Source organism: Salvelinus namaycush, chromosome 9 (assembly GCF_016432855.1).
Source record: "Salvelinus namaycush isolate Seneca chromosome 9, SaNama_1.0, whole genome shotgun sequence".
In the NCBI taxonomy this organism is placed as follows: Eukaryota; Metazoa; Chordata; class Actinopteri; order Salmoniformes; family Salmonidae; genus Salvelinus; species Salvelinus namaycush.
In genome coordinates this window covers 46935389-46957696 of record NC_052315.1, presented here as the reverse complement: position 1 = coordinate 46957696, position 22308 = coordinate 46935389, and the positions used below count along the sequence as shown (strand labels likewise).

Here is a 22308-nt window from a genome sequence, read left to right as displayed (position 1 = left end):
CACTACAACAACTCTAAGTGCGTGGTTGCATGGGGTTGCAGTGGCGTGGGAGGATTCTGCTCTCTGACCGCCTGGATGCCCTAATGGATGGAGCTGCCTACATGTGTGCAGCATGGGAGAACTGTGCTACTAGCTACTGTTTGTGTGTGTGTGTGTGTGACTTTTTGTGTCACTATGAAAATGGAACCGAAAGAGATCTCGGGGATGTGTCTTCCACTAGACGGAGGGCCTGCTGTGTGCATGCAGAATAAAATAATTGACGTAGGGTTCTGCTGTGAGGTTTACCCTTAAGGACAGAAGAATGGACTTCATTTAATACAAGTAAAGGTAGGCCTAAATGCATTTTCCTCTGCTATTTGCGGGTTAACATCCCTTTGAATGCATTTGATTTATCAAGCTAGAATTTTGTTTTGATAAGACACTTTTTTGATGATATGAATTGCAATTTTTAATTTTTTTTGTTGTTGAATTTTACCCCCCTTCTCCCCAATTTCGTGGTATCCAATTGTTAGTAGTTACTATCTTGTCTCATCGCTACAACTCCCGTACGGGCTCGGGAGAGACGAAGGTCGAAAGCCATTCATCCTCCGAAACACAACCCAACCAAGCCGCATCCAACCCGGAAGCCAGCCGAACCAATGTGTCGGAGAAAACACCGTGCACCTGGCTCCCTTGGTTAGCGTGGACTGCGCCCGGCCCGCCACAGGAGTCGCTGGTGCGCGATGAGACAAGGATATCCCTACCGGCCAAACCCTCCCTAACCCGGACGACGCTAGGCCAATTGTGCGTCGCCCCACGGACCCCCCGGTCGCGGCCGGCTGCGACAGAGCCTGGGCGCGAACCCAGAGTCTCTGGTGGCACAGCTAGCGCTGCGATGCAGTGCCCTAGACCACTGCGCCACCCGGGAGGCCGATTTGAATTGCATTTTTCGGTCATGGAAATTTCATTAGAACTTTATTTATTATATAAGTGTGTGTACTAATATTTCACATAATAATATTATTGTGTGAATATTTGTGCGCGCCGTGTGCAGTGCATTGGAAGAATTGTAAATCCATTGTGAAAGGTTATGGAGTTTCCATTGCAAATTATTCTGATGAAATGTGTACATATGTTGGTATTTTAGTGCCACCTCTCAGTTGTAACTGTGGATGCTACATCGGCCTACGGCTGAGTTGAGTAGTGTGTCATTTTGTCAGATGATATGAAATATGCCGCAATCGGAGGCTATCACTTGTGTATCTTGGCTACATTGTTATTTATATTTGGTGGAAATATTTGTACATTTCTGTTAATAGCCTATGTCACTCTGGTTGTATGGTGAACTTGGGCTTGATCAAGGTTTATTTGTGAGTAAATCTGCCTTTGATAATAGCCAGTGCCTACCCAGCCACCGACCTCACGTCACTGAAGTAGAAAATAGATGCAACAACTGTCTGCTACAGTGCGTGTCCATTTAACTGCCTTGGGTTGATGAAAACAGCTGGACATAATGACGTCACACTGGGAGAAAAAAAATGTGCGCAAAAACCTAGTGTCAAATAAAAATGAAGTGGTTGAATTGTTTCCATTATCCATTTAGGCAAATTGCGCATTAATAAATTGGCGACGACTATATGCCCTCCCATCTATATGTTTCATGTCTCAGGTGGCCCGCAAAAGCCAGCATGGAGAGAATGCAAGAAATTACTAATATATTTGCCATATTCTACAAATTCTCTGAAACAGATGAGGAAACAAGGATATGTAACCAATGTATTTATTGAAAAGTGGGAGATGGGGTGCAGTCCAGGGGAGTCTCGGCTGGGTAGTAGGGAATCCGGGCTGAGGCTGGGGGCAAGGAGATTAGGAACCGGGTAAGCAGGTCTGGAGCGGAATCCAATGAAGCAGTAGAGTGGGGATCCAGGGCAGAGAAGCAGGACTGAGGAGACGAGGGACTGGAGACAGGTACCAGTGTCAGAGCAGACGGGACTGTAGCGGAGAGAAAAAGCAGTGTGAGGCTGGAGAAAACAGGTACAACAGGATAACAAAATCTATGCAGGAACAAACAGCTAGAAATGCAGGCTGACTGAGTAGAGGCTACGATCTGGCAGTGTGGAAGTGGCAGGGCTGAGTATTTGTAGGGTTCATGATTATGGAACAGGTTGCAGCTGGTGGGAATCCGCTCTGCTTCCAGCACACCTGTCTCCACTCACACAATCACATACACACAGAGAGAGAGGGAGAGAGCACTGGGGGAGTGGTGGCAGGTTTAGGGAGGTTCAGGATGAGAAGTAGAGTGCGTGGCAGGAGCAGATGTAACGTTTTCATGTTCCAATGTTTCGCCACAGCCCGTGCACGTGGTGCACTCCTGTAGATCTGAAATAATTGGATGGTGAAACATCCAGCCAACCAGTAAAACAATTCAGGCATTCTTGAAAGTCAAGACAATCCTTGTCCTGCAAATAAATATAATTTTTATAGTTGAAAAAATTGACTTAGCAGTGGGCATTTAGAATGAAATGTGGAGTTGAGCCACAGAATTTCTAAAGAATCTTTGGGGGCGCTTTATACTGTAGTTTGTTTACGTGATGACATCACACGCCCTGTGTACCTTCAAAATTATTCAACAATCATCATTTATTCAAAAAACACAGCTTCTATCATCATCATTTGTTATAATAAATAAAGTTTGACAAAGAAAAATCCCCATTCGAACAGATTTTTTTTTTTAATCTTTAGAACATGTCTCTATAGCTGCCATTTACATACACACGTCACAATGCTTTTTTTGCGACATTGATTTTGTTGAATAAACCTGGGTCAGGACAGAATGAGAATTGTTTGAGCCAAATTTCTCATTAATAGCACTTTAACAACTCTTTAACAGTGTCGAACAGTAAGGGCCTTCTATGCCTTCAGAGAAGGCCTAAGGATTTATAAAAGTATTTATTATGTTTTAAATAAACATTTTCATTTCTATTTCATCTTTTCTAGAATTTAAATGATATTCTGATTTAATGTGTTGTGTTGGAAAGTGAATGGTTAACACTAGCTAGGTTTCCATCCAATTGGCGGCAGATTTTCATGCGAATATTCTAAAATCTGCATGAAAACATTTTCCCACCATAGATGTTTGTTTCCATCAAAGTGACTTGTTGTGGACAAAAAGCTGTGCGTGATGATGTTGTGCACATAAAAAATTGCAGTTAAATCCCCATGTACCGAATAAAAAATTTAAGTTAAATGGGATTCCATCGCATTTTCAACTCTGCTGATGATTTTGCCAAATATACACTACCGGTAAAATGTTTGGACACACATACTCATTCAAGGATTTTTCTTTATTTTTACTATTTTCTACATTGTAGAATAATAGTGAAGACATCAAAACTATGAAAAAACACAATCATGAATCATGTAGTAACCAAAAAAGTGTTAAACAAATCAAAATATATTTTATATTTGAGAATCTTCAAATAGCCAACCTTTGCCGGGATGACAGCTTTGCACAATCTTGGCATTCTCCTTGAATGATTTTGACCGGTAGTGTATATTTTTTGCAATCTATGGCAAATGTGCCCACTCTGGTCTTGGCACGTGTGCTCTAGCCAACAGCTCGCAGATACAGAGTGTGGGTTGGCTAGCCTACATGATGAGATTATTATGGACAGAAGAGCAGCCAAGGATCGATCATCATGTCACCGGAATAAGACCCTTGATATTTATTGGAAAGGAGCATCAAGCTCATCACCGTACACTTTCACCCTACTGATGTTCATCATAACTTATTTCATCTGTAGGCTACTGTGGTGTGCATTCATGGATGCCAAGTGAACCCAGGCTTCCCAAAAAATCTGACCAAGAAAAAAAAAAATGGATATTTCGTCTCTGTGTTTCATAACTCTACTTCAATTCGTAAGTGGCTGACTGTATCTCACCTGAGAAATCATTAGAGTAAGCAAAACAGCATCCCTCTATCTTAGTACGTGTAGCCCATCTATCTGATGCTGTCCGGTCAAAAAGAGTATGACATTGTTGCCACCCGTAGTATTGAATTCAATAGCAAGGAAAGCAAGCAACCATTTGGCCTCCCTTTATACTTTTGTTGTTGTTGAAAAGAATAACCAAACAGCATTGAACTAACTTGAATGAGCTCAACTGTGAATGGTCCTGGCGCACCCAAAACAAAGTGTCAATGGAAGAAAGTTTGGAATTGGCTTCACACAAATCTCACCACATCAAAACCAAAACGCAATTGACAGAAACATGTGAAGTGTTGTATAGTTGTCCTCCAGTGGCTAGCTAGCTAAAATTGTCCCTTTCCTAAATTAATCATTGATGGAGATAAGGATTTGGACTTGTGTACCGGCCATTGATTATAACGGCGATTCTGATCCAATCATAAAATCATACATTGTGCCGCTGGCCTAAGAGGATGGATGTTCAATATGTAGCTAGATGTAGTAGGCTAACTTTAACTCGGTAGCTGGCTCATCATTGCCTATTAGAAAGTGTGTGCCCTCAGGCCTGGAAGGAAGCAAAAGTAATTCTGCTACGCAAGAATAGTAAAGCCCTCTATACTGGCTCAAATAGCCGACCAATCAGCCTGTTACAAATCATTACAAAACTTTTGTAAAGAATTGTGTTTGACCAGATGCTACAATGCTATTTTACTGTAAACAAATTGACAACAGATTTTCAGCACCCTTATCGGGAAGGACATTCAACAAGCAAGGCACTTACACAAATGACTGATGATTGGCTGAGAGAAATTGATGATAAAAAGAACGTGGGGGCTGTTTTGTTAGAATTCAGTGCGGCTTTTGACATTATCGATCATAGTCTGCTGATGGAAAAACGTATGTGTTATGGCTTTACACCCCCTGCTATATTGTGGATAAGAGTTACCTGTAACAGAACACAGAGGGTGTTATTTAATGGAAGCCTCTCCAACATAATCCAAGTAGAATCAAGAATTCCCCAGGGCAGCTGTCTAGACCCCTTACTTTTCTCAATCTTTACTAATGACATGCCACAGGCTTTTACATTTTTTATTTTATTTTATTTTATTTCACCATTATTGAACCAGGTAGGCTAGTTGAGAACAAGTTCTCATTTACAACTGCGACCTGGCCAAGATAAAGCAAAGCAGTGCGACACAAACAAAAACACAGAGTTACACATGGAATAAACAAACATACAGTCAATAACACAATAGGAAAAAAAGTATATATACAGTGTGTGCAAATTAGGTAAGATAAGGGAGGTAAGGCAATAAATAGGCCATAGTGGCGAAATAATTACAATTTAGCAATTAAACACTGGAGTGATAGATGTGCAGAAGATGAATGTGCAATTAGAGATACTGGGCTGCAAAGGAGCAAAAAACATAAATAACAGTATGGGGATGAGGTAGTTGGATGGGCTATTTACAGATGGGCTATGTACAGGTGCAATGATCTGTAAGCTGCTCTGATAGCTGATGCTTAAAGTTAGTGAGGGAGATATGAGTCTCCAGCTTCAGTAATTACCTCATTGGGAGGTAAGAAACTAGAGTGATGGTGAAGGCAAACTTTGATGAGAAGGCCTCTTGCGAGGAGTGCAGGGGGGAGCTCAGGCTTGTTCTTTCTATCTGTGCCAACTATGGTGATCTTCCTCTTCAGGAGCTGCTGGCTGAGTTCAATCAGTAGCACACATCAGGACGGTAATTGGCATTCCTCCACAAAGAAGGGTGAGTCAACATGTTTTTTTCTACACACACACACACACACACACACACACACACACACACACACACACACACACACACACACACACACACACACACACACAGAGAGAGAGAGAGAGAGAGAGAGAGAGAGAGAGAGAGAGAGAGAGAGAGAGAGAGAGAGAGAGAGAGAGAGAGAGAGAGAGAGAGAGAGAGAGAGAGAGAGAGAGAGAGAGAGAGAGAGAGAGAGAGAGAGAAATCAGTCATATGGAAAGCAGCATGATATTTAGCTTACATTGATTGGACTAAATCGTTTTTGGTATCTTTAAGTTCTCACTATTAGACTAAGCATAGGTGATTCGATGATGTTCAAATGTTGACATGGTGCTGGAAGGACATTAGTGGAGGCAGCTCCACTGTAACTCTCCGTGGTTCTACATCAAGCTGTTTAGTAGTCTGAAATTTTCTGAAACTGTTTGTTACATGTAATATGCTTTATGGACTTCACCCGGACAGATGGTTTTGTGAGGAAACAAACGTGTGGTTGAATTTATTCTGCACACAGTGTGACTGTTTTTCTTCTTACTTTCTCTGCGTTATATATCACGGTGGTATATGAACTAACGGGTTATAGAGCAAACAACACAATTATCACAACACATAGGTTGTAATATGGCTTTTTCCCCCTGGCTTGGCTTCCCCATTGATTTTAACCACGCACCCCTATTGGTAGCCAATAAACAGCATCTTTTCCAAAAGTCGTAGTGGGAGGACCAGAAAACATATCATCGTGTGACTCCAAATTTACTCGATATGATGCTTATTATATAAATATTTGTGCAGAAAGGCGTTTCCACTGCCATTTCTCGCATAATTAATGTTAGACACAAAAAGATCCCACCTTGTCTAGCGTATTTTGTTTTGCCGACAAATTTGCTGTTTCCATTAGGCCCGTCGTGAAATGTTTTGTCAAGATTAACGTTCAACAAGAAGTTAAGTTTCAAATGATCACCATTTGGTGAGTGGCACTGTGTTTTGCAGCTTGCTATCTGTTTGAAAATGTGTGTGAAACATTGTTGCATTTCAACTTTACATCACCAGTTACTTTGTGTGCTGAATGTGATAAAATATGTTTGCAATGGGAAGTATTAGTTGAACTTTGATTTGGAAATGCTTAATGGTTGTATTTTGTTATGAATGGGGGCCTACAGGCTTATTATAAATGGGTTGCTTTTTTGCAGTTAAAGCAAGATTCCTTCCCCCACAGCCTAAGTCCAATAGTCACGGTTCGCCACGGGTGCCAAAATACTAGGCAGGTTTCCATTAACCCAGGTTTATTCAACAAAAGCAATGTCGCGACATGTGTAATGGAAACGGCAGATATAGGAGAAATGTTAAAAAGATCGACAACATTTTTTAAAGATCGACGGGGGTGAATTTTTCTTCTGTCGAACTTTCTTTATTGCGACAAATGACGATGGAATGTGTTTTTCAAATAAATTATGATTGCCTAATAATTTTGAAGGTACGCTGGGCATGTGATGTCACCACGTAACTATAAAGCGGCATTCCACAATTAATTATAAATGCCTATCTCTTGCAAAATATTTATTTTTAAACTATAAAAATAATGTTTATTTGCATGACAAGGATTGTCCTGACTTTCAAAATTGCCTGAATTGCTTCACCTTGCTTTGCTGGTTGGCTGGCAAGTTTCACCATCCAATTATTTCAGATCTACAGGAGTGCAAGTTTCACCAAGGCACGGACCATGGCGATACGTTGGCAGATGAGAATGATTAGAATATGGCAAATATTAGTAAATTATTGCATTCTAGCCATGCTGGCTTTCGCAGGCTACCTGAGACATGAAACAAAAGGCTAGGTGGGAGGGCATTACCCATTTGACTAAATGGATAATGTAAAAACTTCAACCACCACATTTTTATTCAACACTGTTTCATTTTTTTTTTTTTGGTGTGACGTTATTATGTCCAGCTGTTTTCGACACGTAAGGTAAATGGAAATGGACCCTAGCAGGCACTTGTTGCATCTATTTTCTATGCAAACTTTCTAAATGTCAGCAAAAATCATAGCTAATGTCATACAATGAAATAAGATGTGCAGACAATAAGTGGTCATGAGAAAAGATGAATTTTATGGCACCTGGGTAAGAAATAAATGTCAATAATACCCTTAAGAGGAAGAAAAACAGGTTGAATGTGTTTTTTCTCTAATTTGCTCCATTATGCCCTTCTCCAAAAATATCACCAAAATATCAACATGTCTCTTGTCCTACGACAGAACGGAACACGCTGGACCATGTTAACACAACATCTGGAACTCATACAGAGCCATCCCCTGCCGCCATTTTGGAATACACATCAATCACGAGTTTCATGAAAAAAAATGGTTGTACCGACAAAAAAAATCCAGACCCCAACCAAAAACCCTGTATGAACAGAGAAATCTGTGATGACACGGTTGTTGCACGATGTGTACTAGGCGAGCAGGTGCGAGCTCTGGAAAACCCATAAGGACGCAAAAAGACAATATAAACTCAAACTGGAATCACAATATTACAACTCAGACACACAACACATGTGGTAAGGACTACAGGCTATTACGGACTACAAAGGTAAATCCAGCTGTGTGATGCTCATGAGTCCTCCCTCCCAGACAAGCTCAACACAGTCCATGCTTGCTTTGAGGCCACCAACACTGACCCATCCAGTAGGGCTCTGGACGACCAGGTGCTTCTGCTCTCCGAGGCTGATGTGAGAACTCTCAAGAGAGTGAATATTCACACAAAGCCGCCGGCACAGATGGCATCCCTGGCCGCGTCCTCAGAGTGTGCGCTGACCAGCTGGCAGGTGTCTTTTCGGACATCTTCAACATGTCCCTGTCCCAGGCTGTAGTCCCCACATGCTTCAAGACAACCACCATCATTCCAGAACACCAAGGTGACTTTTACCCTTAAATGACACTCACACCCGTCATCATGAAGTGCTTCGAGAGGCTGGTCATGGTCCACATCAAGGCCAGCATGCCAGACACCCTGGACCCATTCCAATGTGCATACCGTTCCAACAGATCCACAGAAGATGCCATCTCCATTGCTATCCACATGGCTCTATCACACCTGGACAAGAGGAACACCTATGTGAGAATGCTGTTCATTGACTATAGTTCAGCATTCAACACCATTGTTCCCTCCAAGCTGGTCACCAAGCTCAGGGCCCTGGGTCTCAAAACCACCCTCTGCAACTGGATCCTGGACTTCCTGACGGGCAGGCCACAAGCTGTGAGGATTGGCGACATCACCTCCCCCACTTGGACTCTCAACACGGGGGCCCCCCAGGGATGTGTCTTCAGCCTGCTGCTGTACTCCCTGTTCACCCATGACTGCGTGGCGAAACACGGCACCAACTCCATCATGTTTGCTCAAACACATGGTTAGCAGATGTTATTGCGAGTGTAGCGACATGCTTGTGCTTCTAGTTCCGACAGTGCAGCTATATCTAACAAGTAATCTAACAATTCCACAACAAATACCTAATACACACAAATCTAAGTAAAGGAATGGAATAAGAATGTATAAATATATGGATAAGCAATGACAGAGCGGCATAGGCAAGATGCAATAGATGGTATAAAATACAGTATATACATATGAGATGAGTAATGCAACCATTATTAAAGTGGCATTATTAAAGTGACTAGTGATCCATTTATTAAAGTGGCCAATGATTTCAAGTCTGTATGTAGGCAGCAGCCTCTTTGTGTTAGTGATGGCTTTTTAATAGTCTGATGGCCATGAGATAGAAGCTGTTTTTCAGTCTCTCGGTTCCAGCTTTGATGCACCTTCATGCCTTTGGATGGTAGCGGGATGAACAGGCAATGGCTCGGGTGGTTGTTGTCCTTGATGACCTTTTTGTCCTTCCTGTGACATCGAGTGCTGTAGGTGTCCTGGAGGGCAGGTAGTTTGCCCCCGGTGATGCGTTGTGCAGACCGCACCACCCTCTGGAGAGCCTTGCGGTTGTGGGCGGTACAGTTGCTGTACCAGGCGGTGATGCAGCCCGACAGGATGATCTCAATTGTGCATCTGTAAAAGTTTGTGAGGGTTTTAGGTGACAAGCCACATTTCTTCACCACACTATCTGCGTGGGTGGACCATTTCAGTTTGTCCGTGATGTGTACGCTCAGGAACTTAAAACGTTCCACCTTCTCCACTTCTGTCCTGTTAATGTGGATAGGGGGGTTCTCCCTCTACTGACGACAGCATGGTTGTATGTCTGATCACTGACAACGACGGGAAGAAGGTCAGAGAACTGGCAGTGTGGTGCCAAGACAACATCCTCTCCTTCAACATCAGCAAAACGAAGGAGTTGGTTGTCAACTTCAGGAAGCATCCCCCCCCCCCCAACAGAGAACCTCACATGAACCGAAAACACCACCGTCCTGGTCAAGAAGGCGCAACAGCGCCTCTACTTTCTCATTTTTTACCGCAGCACCATTGACAGCGTCCTGACCAGCTGCATCTCCACCTGGTATGGAAACTGCTCCATTCATGACCGCAAGGCCCATCAGCAGGTTGTGAAGATGGCCCAGTACGTCATTGGAGCTGTGCTCCCCACCATACAGAACATCTGTTCCAAGCAATGCTTGAGGAAGGCCTTCAACATCATCAAGGACTCCGCTCGGTACCGGAGCATCGGTCCTGGACCACCAGGCTCAAAGACAGTTTTTACCCACAAGCCATCAGACTACTGAACTCTTACACTAGGACTGAACGCCTGCACAACAACAGTCTAAAGCACTAACTCCCTGCACCTTAACACACAGGCAGTCAATCACACACACTCCATGACGGCTTCTACTAGACTCCTATTTATATGACTGTATTATTATTATTATTATTGCGCAATTCCTCGGCACGTGTAAATATCTTACTTCAATTCGTTTGATTGCCTTTTTGTAAGAAAAAAGTGCTAAATGTTGTGTCCTATTTTTATTCATTGAGCTTGAATTTCTTAGCACTTTATTATTCACTTAATTACTTTTCTATTGTTGTTGCATTGTCGAGAGGCAAATCTGCAAGTAAGCATTTCGTTGCACTGTGTAACAAATATCAAAACGAACTCTGAACCAACTAAATTAATTTGGGGACAGGTCGAAAAGCATTAAACATTTATGGCTAGCCAGCTTGCTGTTGCTAGGTAATTTGTCCTGGGATATAAACATTGGGTTGTTATTTTACCTGAAATGCACCATTAATCCACAGATAAAAGGGTAAAAGTTTGTTTCTGGTAATCTCTCCACCTTCAGGCTTCTTCTTCTTTGGACTTTGTATGGCGGTTGGAAACCAACTTCTAAGGTGCATTACCACTACCAACTGGACTGGAGTGTGGACCTCAGCTCATCTTTCAATCACCCACGTGGGTATATGCTCCTAAAAACCAATGAGGACATGGCATGTGGCTATATGCTCCTAAAAACCAACGTGGAGATGGGAGAGACGGGACTTGCAGCGCATCAAGGATCACAAATAGAACCAAGTTCTATTTTAGCGCCTTGCTACGCAGACGCTTGTTGAAGCGCGCAAACTGTGTGGGTGCAATGATTGAATAACATGTATGTATACATTTATTTTGTGACGCAAGCGGTGTGGTCAGCATGTAATCCACGTATATCATGTGTACAGTACATGACTAAAACAAACTTGAACTTGTCCAATTGCATTGACCTACTTTAGCTACAGCATAAGCGGTTGGCGACACCTTAATTGGGGAGAAAGAGCTCGTGGTAATGGCTGGAGCAGGAATAGGTGGAATAGTATCAAATACATTAAACACATGGGCTCCATGTGTTTGATACCATTCCATTTACTCTGTTCCAGACATTATTATGAGCCGTCCACCCCTCCGCAGCCTCCGCTGCATTGTTATACCTAATGAAAGCTCACAACCTTCTCACAGAAGGCACAACAGCATTATTGCCGTTCGTATTAAAGAAATGGTCGTCACTTATTTGTATTGTAGGGGAGGTTAAGCAATAATTATAAATGACGAAGTAACTATGATGTATCCTATCAAGACCTGTTCCATAAAGGATCACCATTTATCCCAACTGCTAGCACAACAAGAGGCCCAAAATATGCTTCCTCGGCTACACAAGAAGGTCAATAAGGCTTATTGCCACAGTGATTAGGAAACACTGTGCTCAGTTTAAAATCTGTTTTTACCTCAGTTGTATGTCTATCCAATACAGCAGGGGTCTTCAACGTTTTCTTGCCCAGGGACCTCCTCCCATCATACATTAACAAAAATAATACAAAATCACCTATTTTGTCTTATCAGGTGAATGATAATAGCAAAGATAAGAAATCAACATTTTATAGATTTTGGTCGTTTTTCATTATTTTGACTTCCCCACATTATAATTGGAAGAGGAAGTGTAAACTCTAACATAGCCTATTAGAAAGGTAACTCCAAACACATTTTTTTTCTAAGAGCAGCTGTTTAAACAAAGGTTAGCCATGTGTTGGCAAAAATGTACTAGAAAGGTAACTCCAAACACATTTTTTTCTAAGAGCAGCTGTTTAAACAAAGGTTAGCCATGTGTTGGCAAAAATGTATAGCCAAGTCAAGAAAGCTTACCAGCAGCACTTGTAACAATGGTAGCCTATTCGCTGATGCTTTTTCAAAGCCTATGTCCGATACTCCAGTGAGTGTAATATGCTCAATATTATGAGTTAAGAAATAGAAAGAAGATATTCTCCTCTTTTTTACAGCAGGGATGTAATCCAAAATGTGTAAATTATATTGTTGGTAGTGATATTCATAAAAACATGTAAACAAACACGAATATGCTGTAGAACCCTTCATGAGACCTGGAGAATTTTGAAACCCCACAGCATTTTTTAGACTTGGCCATCTCATCCTCAAATATCAGTTTGTCAACTTGTGGATTCATGCTTTAATGGGATAATAATACTGTGTTTTAATCTCATTCTAAATACATACTTCATTATCTTTAAATATTACATTATTGGATCAACTTAAGATGACACATCTTAAGATACTTTCTTGATAAAGTATAACGGTTGTGGCTTATGAAGGAGATACAGATCCATTGAAGCTTATTTCAAAATGGCTGGTAAATACTGCAATTTGAATGTTATCGTTACACTTTTAAATTGCAATAAGAGCATAACATTTAAAAAAAAAATTTACATTATCTTTCAAGACGAGGACATCGCCTGCAGATAATGAACTTACATTTTTGTCCAAGGCTGCAATAATCTTAGCATCATGCAACTCTAAATATGCAAAAAGCAGTCGTTATCTCACGAAATCAATATTATTGTCATTGTCAGAGAATAATTTATCCATCACCGAGGAGAAAAGTGTTGAACATGGACTCTCTTGTGCTAAAAAGGATTGATAACAAGTATCAGAACAGCATATATAGCGGCTTGGATTTTGCCAGAAGCTTTGCGAAGAAACAAAGGTCTGACTTAACCTTCCAAATACATTTTAGTCATTGAGCAGACTCTCTTATCCAGAGTGACTACATGAGCAATTAGGGTTAAGTGCCTTGCTCAAGGGCACAGACAGATTTTTCCCTAGTCGGCTCGGGGATTCGAACCAGCGACCTTTTCGGTTACTGGCCCAACACTTAATGGCTATAGGCTACCTGCCGCCAATACAGCTAGTTAGTTATTATGCTGTATACATATTTGGTTGTCACATTCTGGCACAGGAACTTTTCAGACGTATATATGACTCCTGGAGCAACCGGCTTCCTTTTGACCCACCTCCGGTCTGAACTCTGACTCAACTCTCACAGTCTCACTAGCGTCAGCCATGGCCGAGGGCAAAGTCTTGGTGTCATATGCAACTCTAGATTTTCAAAATGGAGGACATCTTTTACCAGGCCTAAAGGACCCTGCCCCTGAGTACGGAGTCAGCAGTAAAGGCAAGAACCGGAGGTGAAGGGGACATAGATAGACCACCAGTGTGTAGATGAAGGTCAACCAATACAGCTTCAGGGCAGTTCATGATGTATGTGAATAAAATGCACCTAGAGATGCTGACCTTGAATACTATTGCACTTATGATTGTTATCGGCTAATGATACATGTTTTAAAGGTCTAATTATTCTTTCAGATTTTTAAAGACTTGAATGTTCGTTAACATTCTACTGACCAGTCTCTATGACCGTCGAATTAAAAAAAAAACGTAAAATTGTAACTTCTGCTTTTAGACTCACTTCTACCCTGATCTCCTGCTTGGTGTGAAGTGTTGATGAGGATCAGAAATAGCAGGTTTAATGGCTGCTGAATGCTCACACTGACTAACCATATACAATTATCCCAGAATAGACTAGTGAGAGGAACTCTCTGGGTTATTATATCAGCGTGAGCCCAGGGCAAATTTATTCCATGCTTTTAAACACACATCTGCCGCCCTCTTCCGCGACGCCCAAAGTCCCGTAGCTCTGTAAACAACACAGTATGAATGTCTCACAGTGAACACTCCTACTCATCATTAGGGGTTAGACCACTTGTTAGGTATCAAACATGATATAAAGGATTTTGGTTGCTTCTGCTGCTTTGACCTTCTGCAGCCTTTATGAAAGAGTACCGCGGGCTAAAACCATCACGGCAAGGTTAATTTAAAGTCAAAGAGACAATCGCTCTGCTCCTAGCCTCCTTTATTCTTTATTTTTTATTTAACTGGCAAGTCAGTTAAGAACAAATTCTTATTTAAAATGACGGCCTACCTCGGACAAACCCTAACCCAGACAACGCTAGGCCAATTGTGCGCCACCCTATGGGACTCCCAATCACGGCCGGTTGTGATACAGCCTGGAATCGAACCAGGTTCTGTAGTGACGCCTCTAGCACTGAGATGCAGTGCCTTAGACCGCTACGCCACTCGGAAGCCCACACGAGTGAGGGAGGGTTCTTTCAGCAGCCACTCACTGTTTAATATCTATTACTGGGCCAGATTATACGCCTTTTGATCACCCAAACGCCTTCGGAGTATGGGGGTAGAGAGGAGAAGGGGTGGAGGGGGTGTGGGTAAGACATTCTGAGGCAAGGTAAGAGCCCCAAAGTGCTGTAGTGACCCTGGACCGTGCTCCGATTGATCATAATTGCATTTCAAACTGGTCAAGACCTTAACAAAGAGACCACCAATCAAGCGGCCAAATGAGGCATGGCACGTCACAGACTGCCTCAAGAATTCATTACAGAGTAGGGAAAACCGACAGAGGGCAATACCAGGGCAAAAACTATTGCAATATGTATGAACACATGACATTGAAATGGAGGATTTTTATTCCCTTCTGCTCTATGTAACGTTCAGGGTCTGGCAATGACTCATCTCTGTTATTGTTAGCAAGGTATTCTTACTTTAAGATTGGCAGTAGCACCTTGGTGTAAGGTAATACTATTGTAGGTACAATATTATATTGTAATGTCACCCTCGGTGGACTAAGGAACAGTGAAAATAGACAACATGAGCAATAACACACTAATAAGCGGGGGGAACTGGGGCGCAGTAACGTCATACTGACATATGGCTGACTGATGGGCCTATAAGCTCGGAATATACCATTGTCAGAATTCTTAAATCACTCCACGCATAACATTTCCCTTCGTATAATTTAACGTATTTCCAAGCAAGACAACACATCCTGAACAAGCCATAAATTGTGGATAAGACTAAGTCTGAAGGAGGCCACTCTCTCTCTCTCCATCCACTGACAGCAGAAGGATGGGCCTCTCTCTGTGCAGTGTTTGCTAAGATGTTCTTCTAAAGAGAACTCCATTGCTTGGAGTCTGAGTCAGTTGGTTGCGTGCCTAAATAAGGGCATATCTCAACAAGAGGACCAGAGTATCTTAGCAGCTGCAGCGTGCATGGTTTGTTGGCAAGGTAACGGAATATAAATGTATTAAGAGGTCAGCCTTTTCAGCGTCTTGTAAACTTGGTAGATGCCAGTAATAATTCAACATTTCAGAGATGCTTTAATCCTCGGACTGTAGTTACAAGCAACATCTTGGATATTCATTCTTAGCAAATGCAATGAAATATGGTAGACACAATCTCAAATGTGTTCATTATAAACAAGTATTGGGACAATTTGTTATGCCATTGGTGTGCACACAAATGCTTGTGTTTGCATGTGTTTACAGAAAATGAAGGTCTTAGGACTGGAAATCTTACAGTATTACATTTCAGACTATTCAAATATGATTCTCTGATTAATTATGCATATTTTATCATCACAGCATTGAGTGTGTGTGTTGAATCAGTGGGCGGGCAGAAGCCACCTCAACTGATTCTCTCTCATGCCAGACTGACACAGCTGTTCCCATCCCACAGTCAACAACCACACTGCTCAATTTGCTACATTTACCAGAAGAAGAGTTTCTGGCTCCCAAATGCTTCAATAAAATCTCAGTAGTGAACTTCCTCATTCTCTGTTTCAGTCTATTGAAGTCAAATTATGAGTTTGAACAAATGTGTCATGTGGAGGACTCAACATGGATCAGCAGTTTCTAGAGGGGATTGGAGTAGCGTCTCCTACTAAAGAAAGCACACTCGTGATGAGTTCTCGCATAAGAAAACAGCCTACTCACATGAAGCAAGTTAAGTTTTGCTGGGAGTACACACTCATCATCATGTCAGCATAACAGCATTGTCACGTAAAAATGTTAAAAGGTACTCTCAGCAAAACTACATCATCATAGATACACAACTGGGGTCGACTTCCTACTTACAGCAGCCAACAAAAATGACAAAATTAAAATCTGTCAAAACACAATTTGCTGATATTGTTTTCCGTAAGTAGGATGCCCCTCTGAGTATGACGGCGTCATCTTGTTGAGTGTGCCTTTTTAAGATTTACTGGTATGTTGGAAATGAACCCTTCACACTCGTGGGAATTGGCCTACACGGATAGGGCTAAATTGAAATGTTTCTTACAGAAGAAATTTGAAAAGCATATGCATAACCATGGTAGTGGTAGCAATTGAAAGGGAACTGTTTGGAGATTATGGGACAATTATTATACCAAAGGTGAGGACACAGTTCACCTGACACAAGACTGAAGCCAAACATTACACTGTTGATTTTATTAGCATTTTAGAATTACTGTACTTTTCGCTGCATTTGTTGATAACAACATCTGAAAATACTCTGGATACATTCAGTAACATGATAAGAATATTCCTGGAACATGTGGGGTAGGTGCAACATAAGACAAACAATTTACAAGGGTTTAAGTGAGGGACTAACTGGTGTCTCCAAGTGGCGCCACACCTCTGCACAGTAATTTCAATGCACTTTTATGACTCAAAGAAGAGTCTTCAACTATAAGGTGCTTTTTTTGAGCTCTCATAGTTGTGCCGTTGGGGGAACTAGAGCAAACACACTTGTAGTATTTTTGTTTGGAACACAACCCTGCATCCCCGCCATCATACAATGACTGTTGTTCACGTAAGCCAAAAACGGTCCATTATAATTCTCAATCTGGGGCTTGTGGGCATCAATTGAAAGCGTGTTCTATTGCTAACATGACTAGCTAAGTTATAAAATACGATATTACACTGTCAGGCTTTCACAATGCAATTCAGGGAAACGGATTATAGTTTTGGTGCACATCGAAAGGAGTCATGAGTGCATTGAGGTGCTTCACAATAGACAAGCATAGGCACATTCTGTTCAGAACAAACCAGGGTATGAAGCCATGTCATCTTGTAACTGTACATCAAACATAGTGATCATAAAATTGACACTGTATATGACATGAGTTTTATGATATGGAAATGTGAAGCACATCACATCATTGATTCCACAGAATACACTTAAACGCCATGCTGATTTCAACTTCATCTGGAATTGCACTTAGAATGTACTGTACAGCTTTAAACGTGTACTGTAGGACATTGACATACAGTCAGGGTAGGCAATGCTTACCCTGTGCTAATCGAATAAAAAAATATGTTATGAAAAAGGTGTTATGAAAAGCCATCCTCTGGGACGTCCCCAGGACAAACCGGGAACTAGAAAAAACCTCCAGGGGACAGTGACACAACGTCCCAAGAACGTCTTAAACAGCCTCAGGGATGTCCCCGAGACAAATCGGGATCTAGACACAACACCCAGGGAACCATGGCACAACGTCACAAGAAAATTCTAAAAGTGTCTTCGGGGAAGTCCTCGGAACAAACCGGAAACTAGAAAAAAGATCCCCACAGAGAACATTACTATGGGAACATCACACGACATCCTAAGAACTAGTAAAATGAAAGTTCTGAGAACATCCTAAAAAAGGTTTAGACATGGTCCTCCGTGATTTCGTGGGAACTTAGAGGGAACTACCCTGCAAACAATAATGAGGCGTTAGGATGTCCCCGGGACGTCACGAAATGGCGGCCTGAAGTCGTCAGGACGTTGTGTCATGGTTTTGTCTAGTTTCCGGTTTGTCTTGGGAACGTCCCCCGAAGACGTTTTTATTACTTTCTTGGGATGTTGTGTCAGGGTCCCCTGAATGTTCTTTGGACATTGTCATGATCCCATGGAAGTTTATCTCCAGTTCTTGGTTTGTCACCTGATGTTTGCAAAAATAATCATACATTTTACCCAGGGCATTCACAACCTAGTTTCATTACACATCACCCCTTGTTACTTTTGCCAAGTCCATCAAGGCTCTGATTGGTGAACCACTGATCCAGTCACAGCTCTTTGTCTTTTGGATATGCTAGGGCCACCAACACCCCCACGCAAACAAGCAGTGCTTTTCAACTTACATATTTGACACACTGACATATAGTGCCTCAAAGTATTCAGACCCCTTGACTTTTTCCACATTTTGTTGTGTTACAGCCTGAATTTTAAATGGATTACAGTTATATATTTTGTAATTGGCCTACACACATACCCCACCCATAATGTCAAATTGGAATTATGTTTTTCGAAACTTTTACAAATTAATTAAAAATCCAAAGCTGAAATGTCTTAAGTCAATAAGTATTCAACCCCTTTGTTACGGCAAGCCTAAATAAAAAAATCTGCTCAACAAGTCACATAATAAGTTGCACCGACTCACTCTGTGCAATAATAGTGTTTAACATGATTTTTGAATGACTACCTCACCTCTGTAACCCACACATGCAATTACAGTGCATTCAGAAAGTATTCAGACCCCTTGAATATTTCCACATTTTGTTACAATACAGCCTTATTCTAAAATGGATTAAATTAAAAATGTTCCTCACCAATCTACAGACCATACCCCATAATGACAAAGCAAAAACATGTTTATAGAAATTTTAGCAAATTTATTGCAAATTAAAACCTTATTTAAATAAGTATTCAGACCCTTTTCTATGAAACTCGAAATTGAGCTCCGGTGCATCCTGTTCCCATTGATCATCCTTGAGATGTTTCTACAACTTGATTGGAGTCCACCTGTGGTAAGTTTATTGTCATTGGTTACACTAATTGCACTGTGTGTCTACATAACCTGGTTCAAGTATTTATGACATTACCCTGAGGAAGGCACAGTGATGCCGAAACGTTGGTAAATACCCATTAAATTATTGGGAGATTATACATGGAGTGTGCGACTTTATTTATGTTGATAGTTTATAGTTTATTCGCCGTTAGTAAGCACCTCCACACTATGTATTTTCTGTGTGCGCCAGCTCATGTTTTTTTGTTGTTTTTTTAAAGTTAAATTGATTGGACATGATTTGGAAAGGCACATACCTGTCTATATAAGGTCCCACAGTTGACAGTGCATGTCAAAGCAAAAACGTAGACCTCCGAGCAGGATTGTGTCGAGGCACAGATCTGGGGAAGGCTACCAACACATTTCTGCAGCATTGAAGGTCCCCAAGAACCCAGTGGCTTCCATCATTCTTAAATGGAAGAAGTTTGGAACCACCAACACTCTTCCTAGAGCTGGCCCCCCAGCCAAACTAAGCAATCGGAGGAGAAAGGCCTTGGTCAGGGAGGTGACCAAGAACCCGATGGTCACTCTGACAGAGCTCCAGAGTTCCTCTGTGGAGTTGGGAGAACCTTCCAGAAGGACAACCATCTCTGCAGCACTCCACTAATCAGGCCTTTATGGTAGTGGCCAGATGGAAACCACTCCTCAGTAAAAGCCACATGACAGCCCACTTGGAGTTTGCCAAAAGGCACCTAAAGACTCTCAGACCATGAGAAACAAGATGCTCTGGTCTGACGAAACCAAGATTGAACTATTTTGCCTGAATGCCAAGCGTCACGTCTGGAGGAAACCTGGCACCATCCCTACGGTGAAGCGGGTTGGTGGCAGCATCATGCTGTGGGATGTTTTTCAGTGGTAGGGATTGGGAGACTAGAAAGGATTGAGGGAAAGATGAATGGAGCAAAGTACTACACAGAGAGATCCTTGATGAAAACCTGCTCCAGAGTGCTCAGACTGGGGCGAAGGTTCACCTTCCAACAGGACAACGACCTTAAGCACACAGCCAAGACAACGCAGGAGTGGCTTCGGGACAAGTTTCTGAATGTCCTTGAGTGGCCCAGCCAGAGCCCGGACTTGAACCTGATCGAACATCTCTGGAGACCTGAAAATAGCTGTGCAGCGACACTCCCCATCCAACCTGACAGAGCTTAAGAGGATCTGCAGAGAAAAATTGGAGAAACTCCTCAAATACAGGTGTGCCAAGATGGTAGCGTCATACTCAAGAAGACTCAAGGCTGTAATCGCTGCCAAAGGTGCTTCAACAAAGTACTGAGTAAAGGGTCTGAATACGTATGTAAATGTGATATACGTTTTTTATTTTTAATACATTTGCAAACATTTCTAAACCTGTTTAAAAATATATATATTTGGGGGTATTGTGTGTAGATTGAGGGAAAAAACGTTTTAATCCATTTTAGAATAAGGCTGTAACGTAACTAAATGTAGAAAAAAATCAAGGGGTCTGAATACTTTCCGAATGCACTTTAACTGTAAGGTCCCTCAGTCGAGCAGTGAATTTCAAACACAGATTCAACCACAAAGACCAGGGAAGCCTAAAATATTCCAAAACATGCATCATGTTTGCAACAAGGCACTAAAGTAAAAAGTTCCAGTCACCTTGGGTGCTGCCATATATTTACATTAGAAGTGCCCATCCAAGAAGGCTCAAGGTCATTGGCCACAGATAAAATGACGTCAAATAACGTTAAATCTACTTTCAAAATATTAGCTAGACAAGGGGTCATCATAAATCACGTCGACAACCTACTGGCAAATACTTTTCAATCCTTGTCATATGAAGAGAAATTATAGATAAAACGTATCGGTACTCATCGGCCATTGAACATAAACATTACATGAGGTGGAAAACTAAATTAAACAATGAGTGGTTTGGAAGGAATCAGTGGCTAACTGCAAGCATTGCAAAGCAATCCCTATTTTGCTTCCCTTGCCTGCTATTCAGTGGAGAAGGTGCTTCTACATCTGCATTGCTTGATGTTTGGGGTTTTAGGCTGGGTTTCTGTATAGCACTTTGTGACATTTGTTGATGTAAAAAGGGCTTTATAAATACATTTAATTGATTAAGGGTGTCTTTTCAAAGCTTAATTAAAGGGGTTAAAATTCACAAGCAACACCATGGGCCAGAAAAGGTTGAATACATTGGCCCTTCTCTCAATCCAGCATGACTTTTGCCATGTTCAAAACAACTGGAAACTCTGAACTGGGAAATCTCAGGATACAGTGAGTTCAAGACAACTGTGAACTCGGGAAAAAAACGAGCTCTGACTGGGAAAATACGTTTTGAACGGTCATCCAACTCGGAATACCAAGTCGGAAACAGGCCTCTTTCTAGAGCTACGACCTGAAGATCACTGACGTCATGATTCAACCTTGTTTTTCCCAGAGTTCTCAGTTGTCTTGAAAGCACCATAAATCTAGAGAATGCCAGACTTTGATGACAAGGTTTCATGAATTTGCCCACAAGGACCACCGTGCCACCTTCCTGTTCAAGTGAGCACAGCACAAATGTGAGTCCAAAAATGTCTTGTATGCTGCTGCATAAATGATGTAATATGCCAGGGAGATAGTATTACTTTCTTTGCTACAGTATACATATGTGTATGTTGTGTAGTAAGCTGTTAGTAGCCCATGTGCCTCACCCTAATAATGTGTTCCCTTTCCCCCTCATAACTTAGCCTACTGTTCTGACTTGGTGATGCACATGTAGCCTATAGCCTGTTTTAGAGTAATGTCATCTAATATTGTAAGAACTTTCATTGTCTGCTTATATGCCTCCTTTATTTATCCTACGAATAGTTTGATTAACTGATAACTAAAATAGCAGTGCACATGGCATTCTTTTGCCATCTGTGCAGAGATGTATTGTAGGTAATGCATGTGTAGTGGACTTCTGAAATTGTACAGACTTTATGAAAGATCAGCATAACCCAAATACAGATGTTATGAGTTCAAGTCCCAGATGGGGTCATATGGAAAAGACAGTACTAAGTGATCATGCCAAATGTAATCATATTGTCCTTGATTAAAGATTTGTACACTATTTTAGTTGAACAGCGTACCACTTACCTTAA

The 22308-nt window shown here is 41.6% G+C and overlaps 1 protein-coding gene across 1 annotated transcript in view; it reads right to left on the bottom strand.

Moving 5' to 3' along the window:
* Positions 1–1777: 1777 nt before the first annotated feature.
* Positions 1778–22308, bottom strand: part of immp2l (inner mitochondrial membrane peptidase subunit 2) — a 168982-nt gene continuing 148451 nt past the window's right edge. The window contains exon 6 of the mRNA XM_039001555.1: positions 1778–1971. Within this exon, the coding sequence (XP_038857483.1) occupies positions 1957–1971 (15 nt within the window). The 3' untranslated portion in view covers positions 1778–1956. The remainder of the gene's footprint in view (positions 1972–22308) is intronic.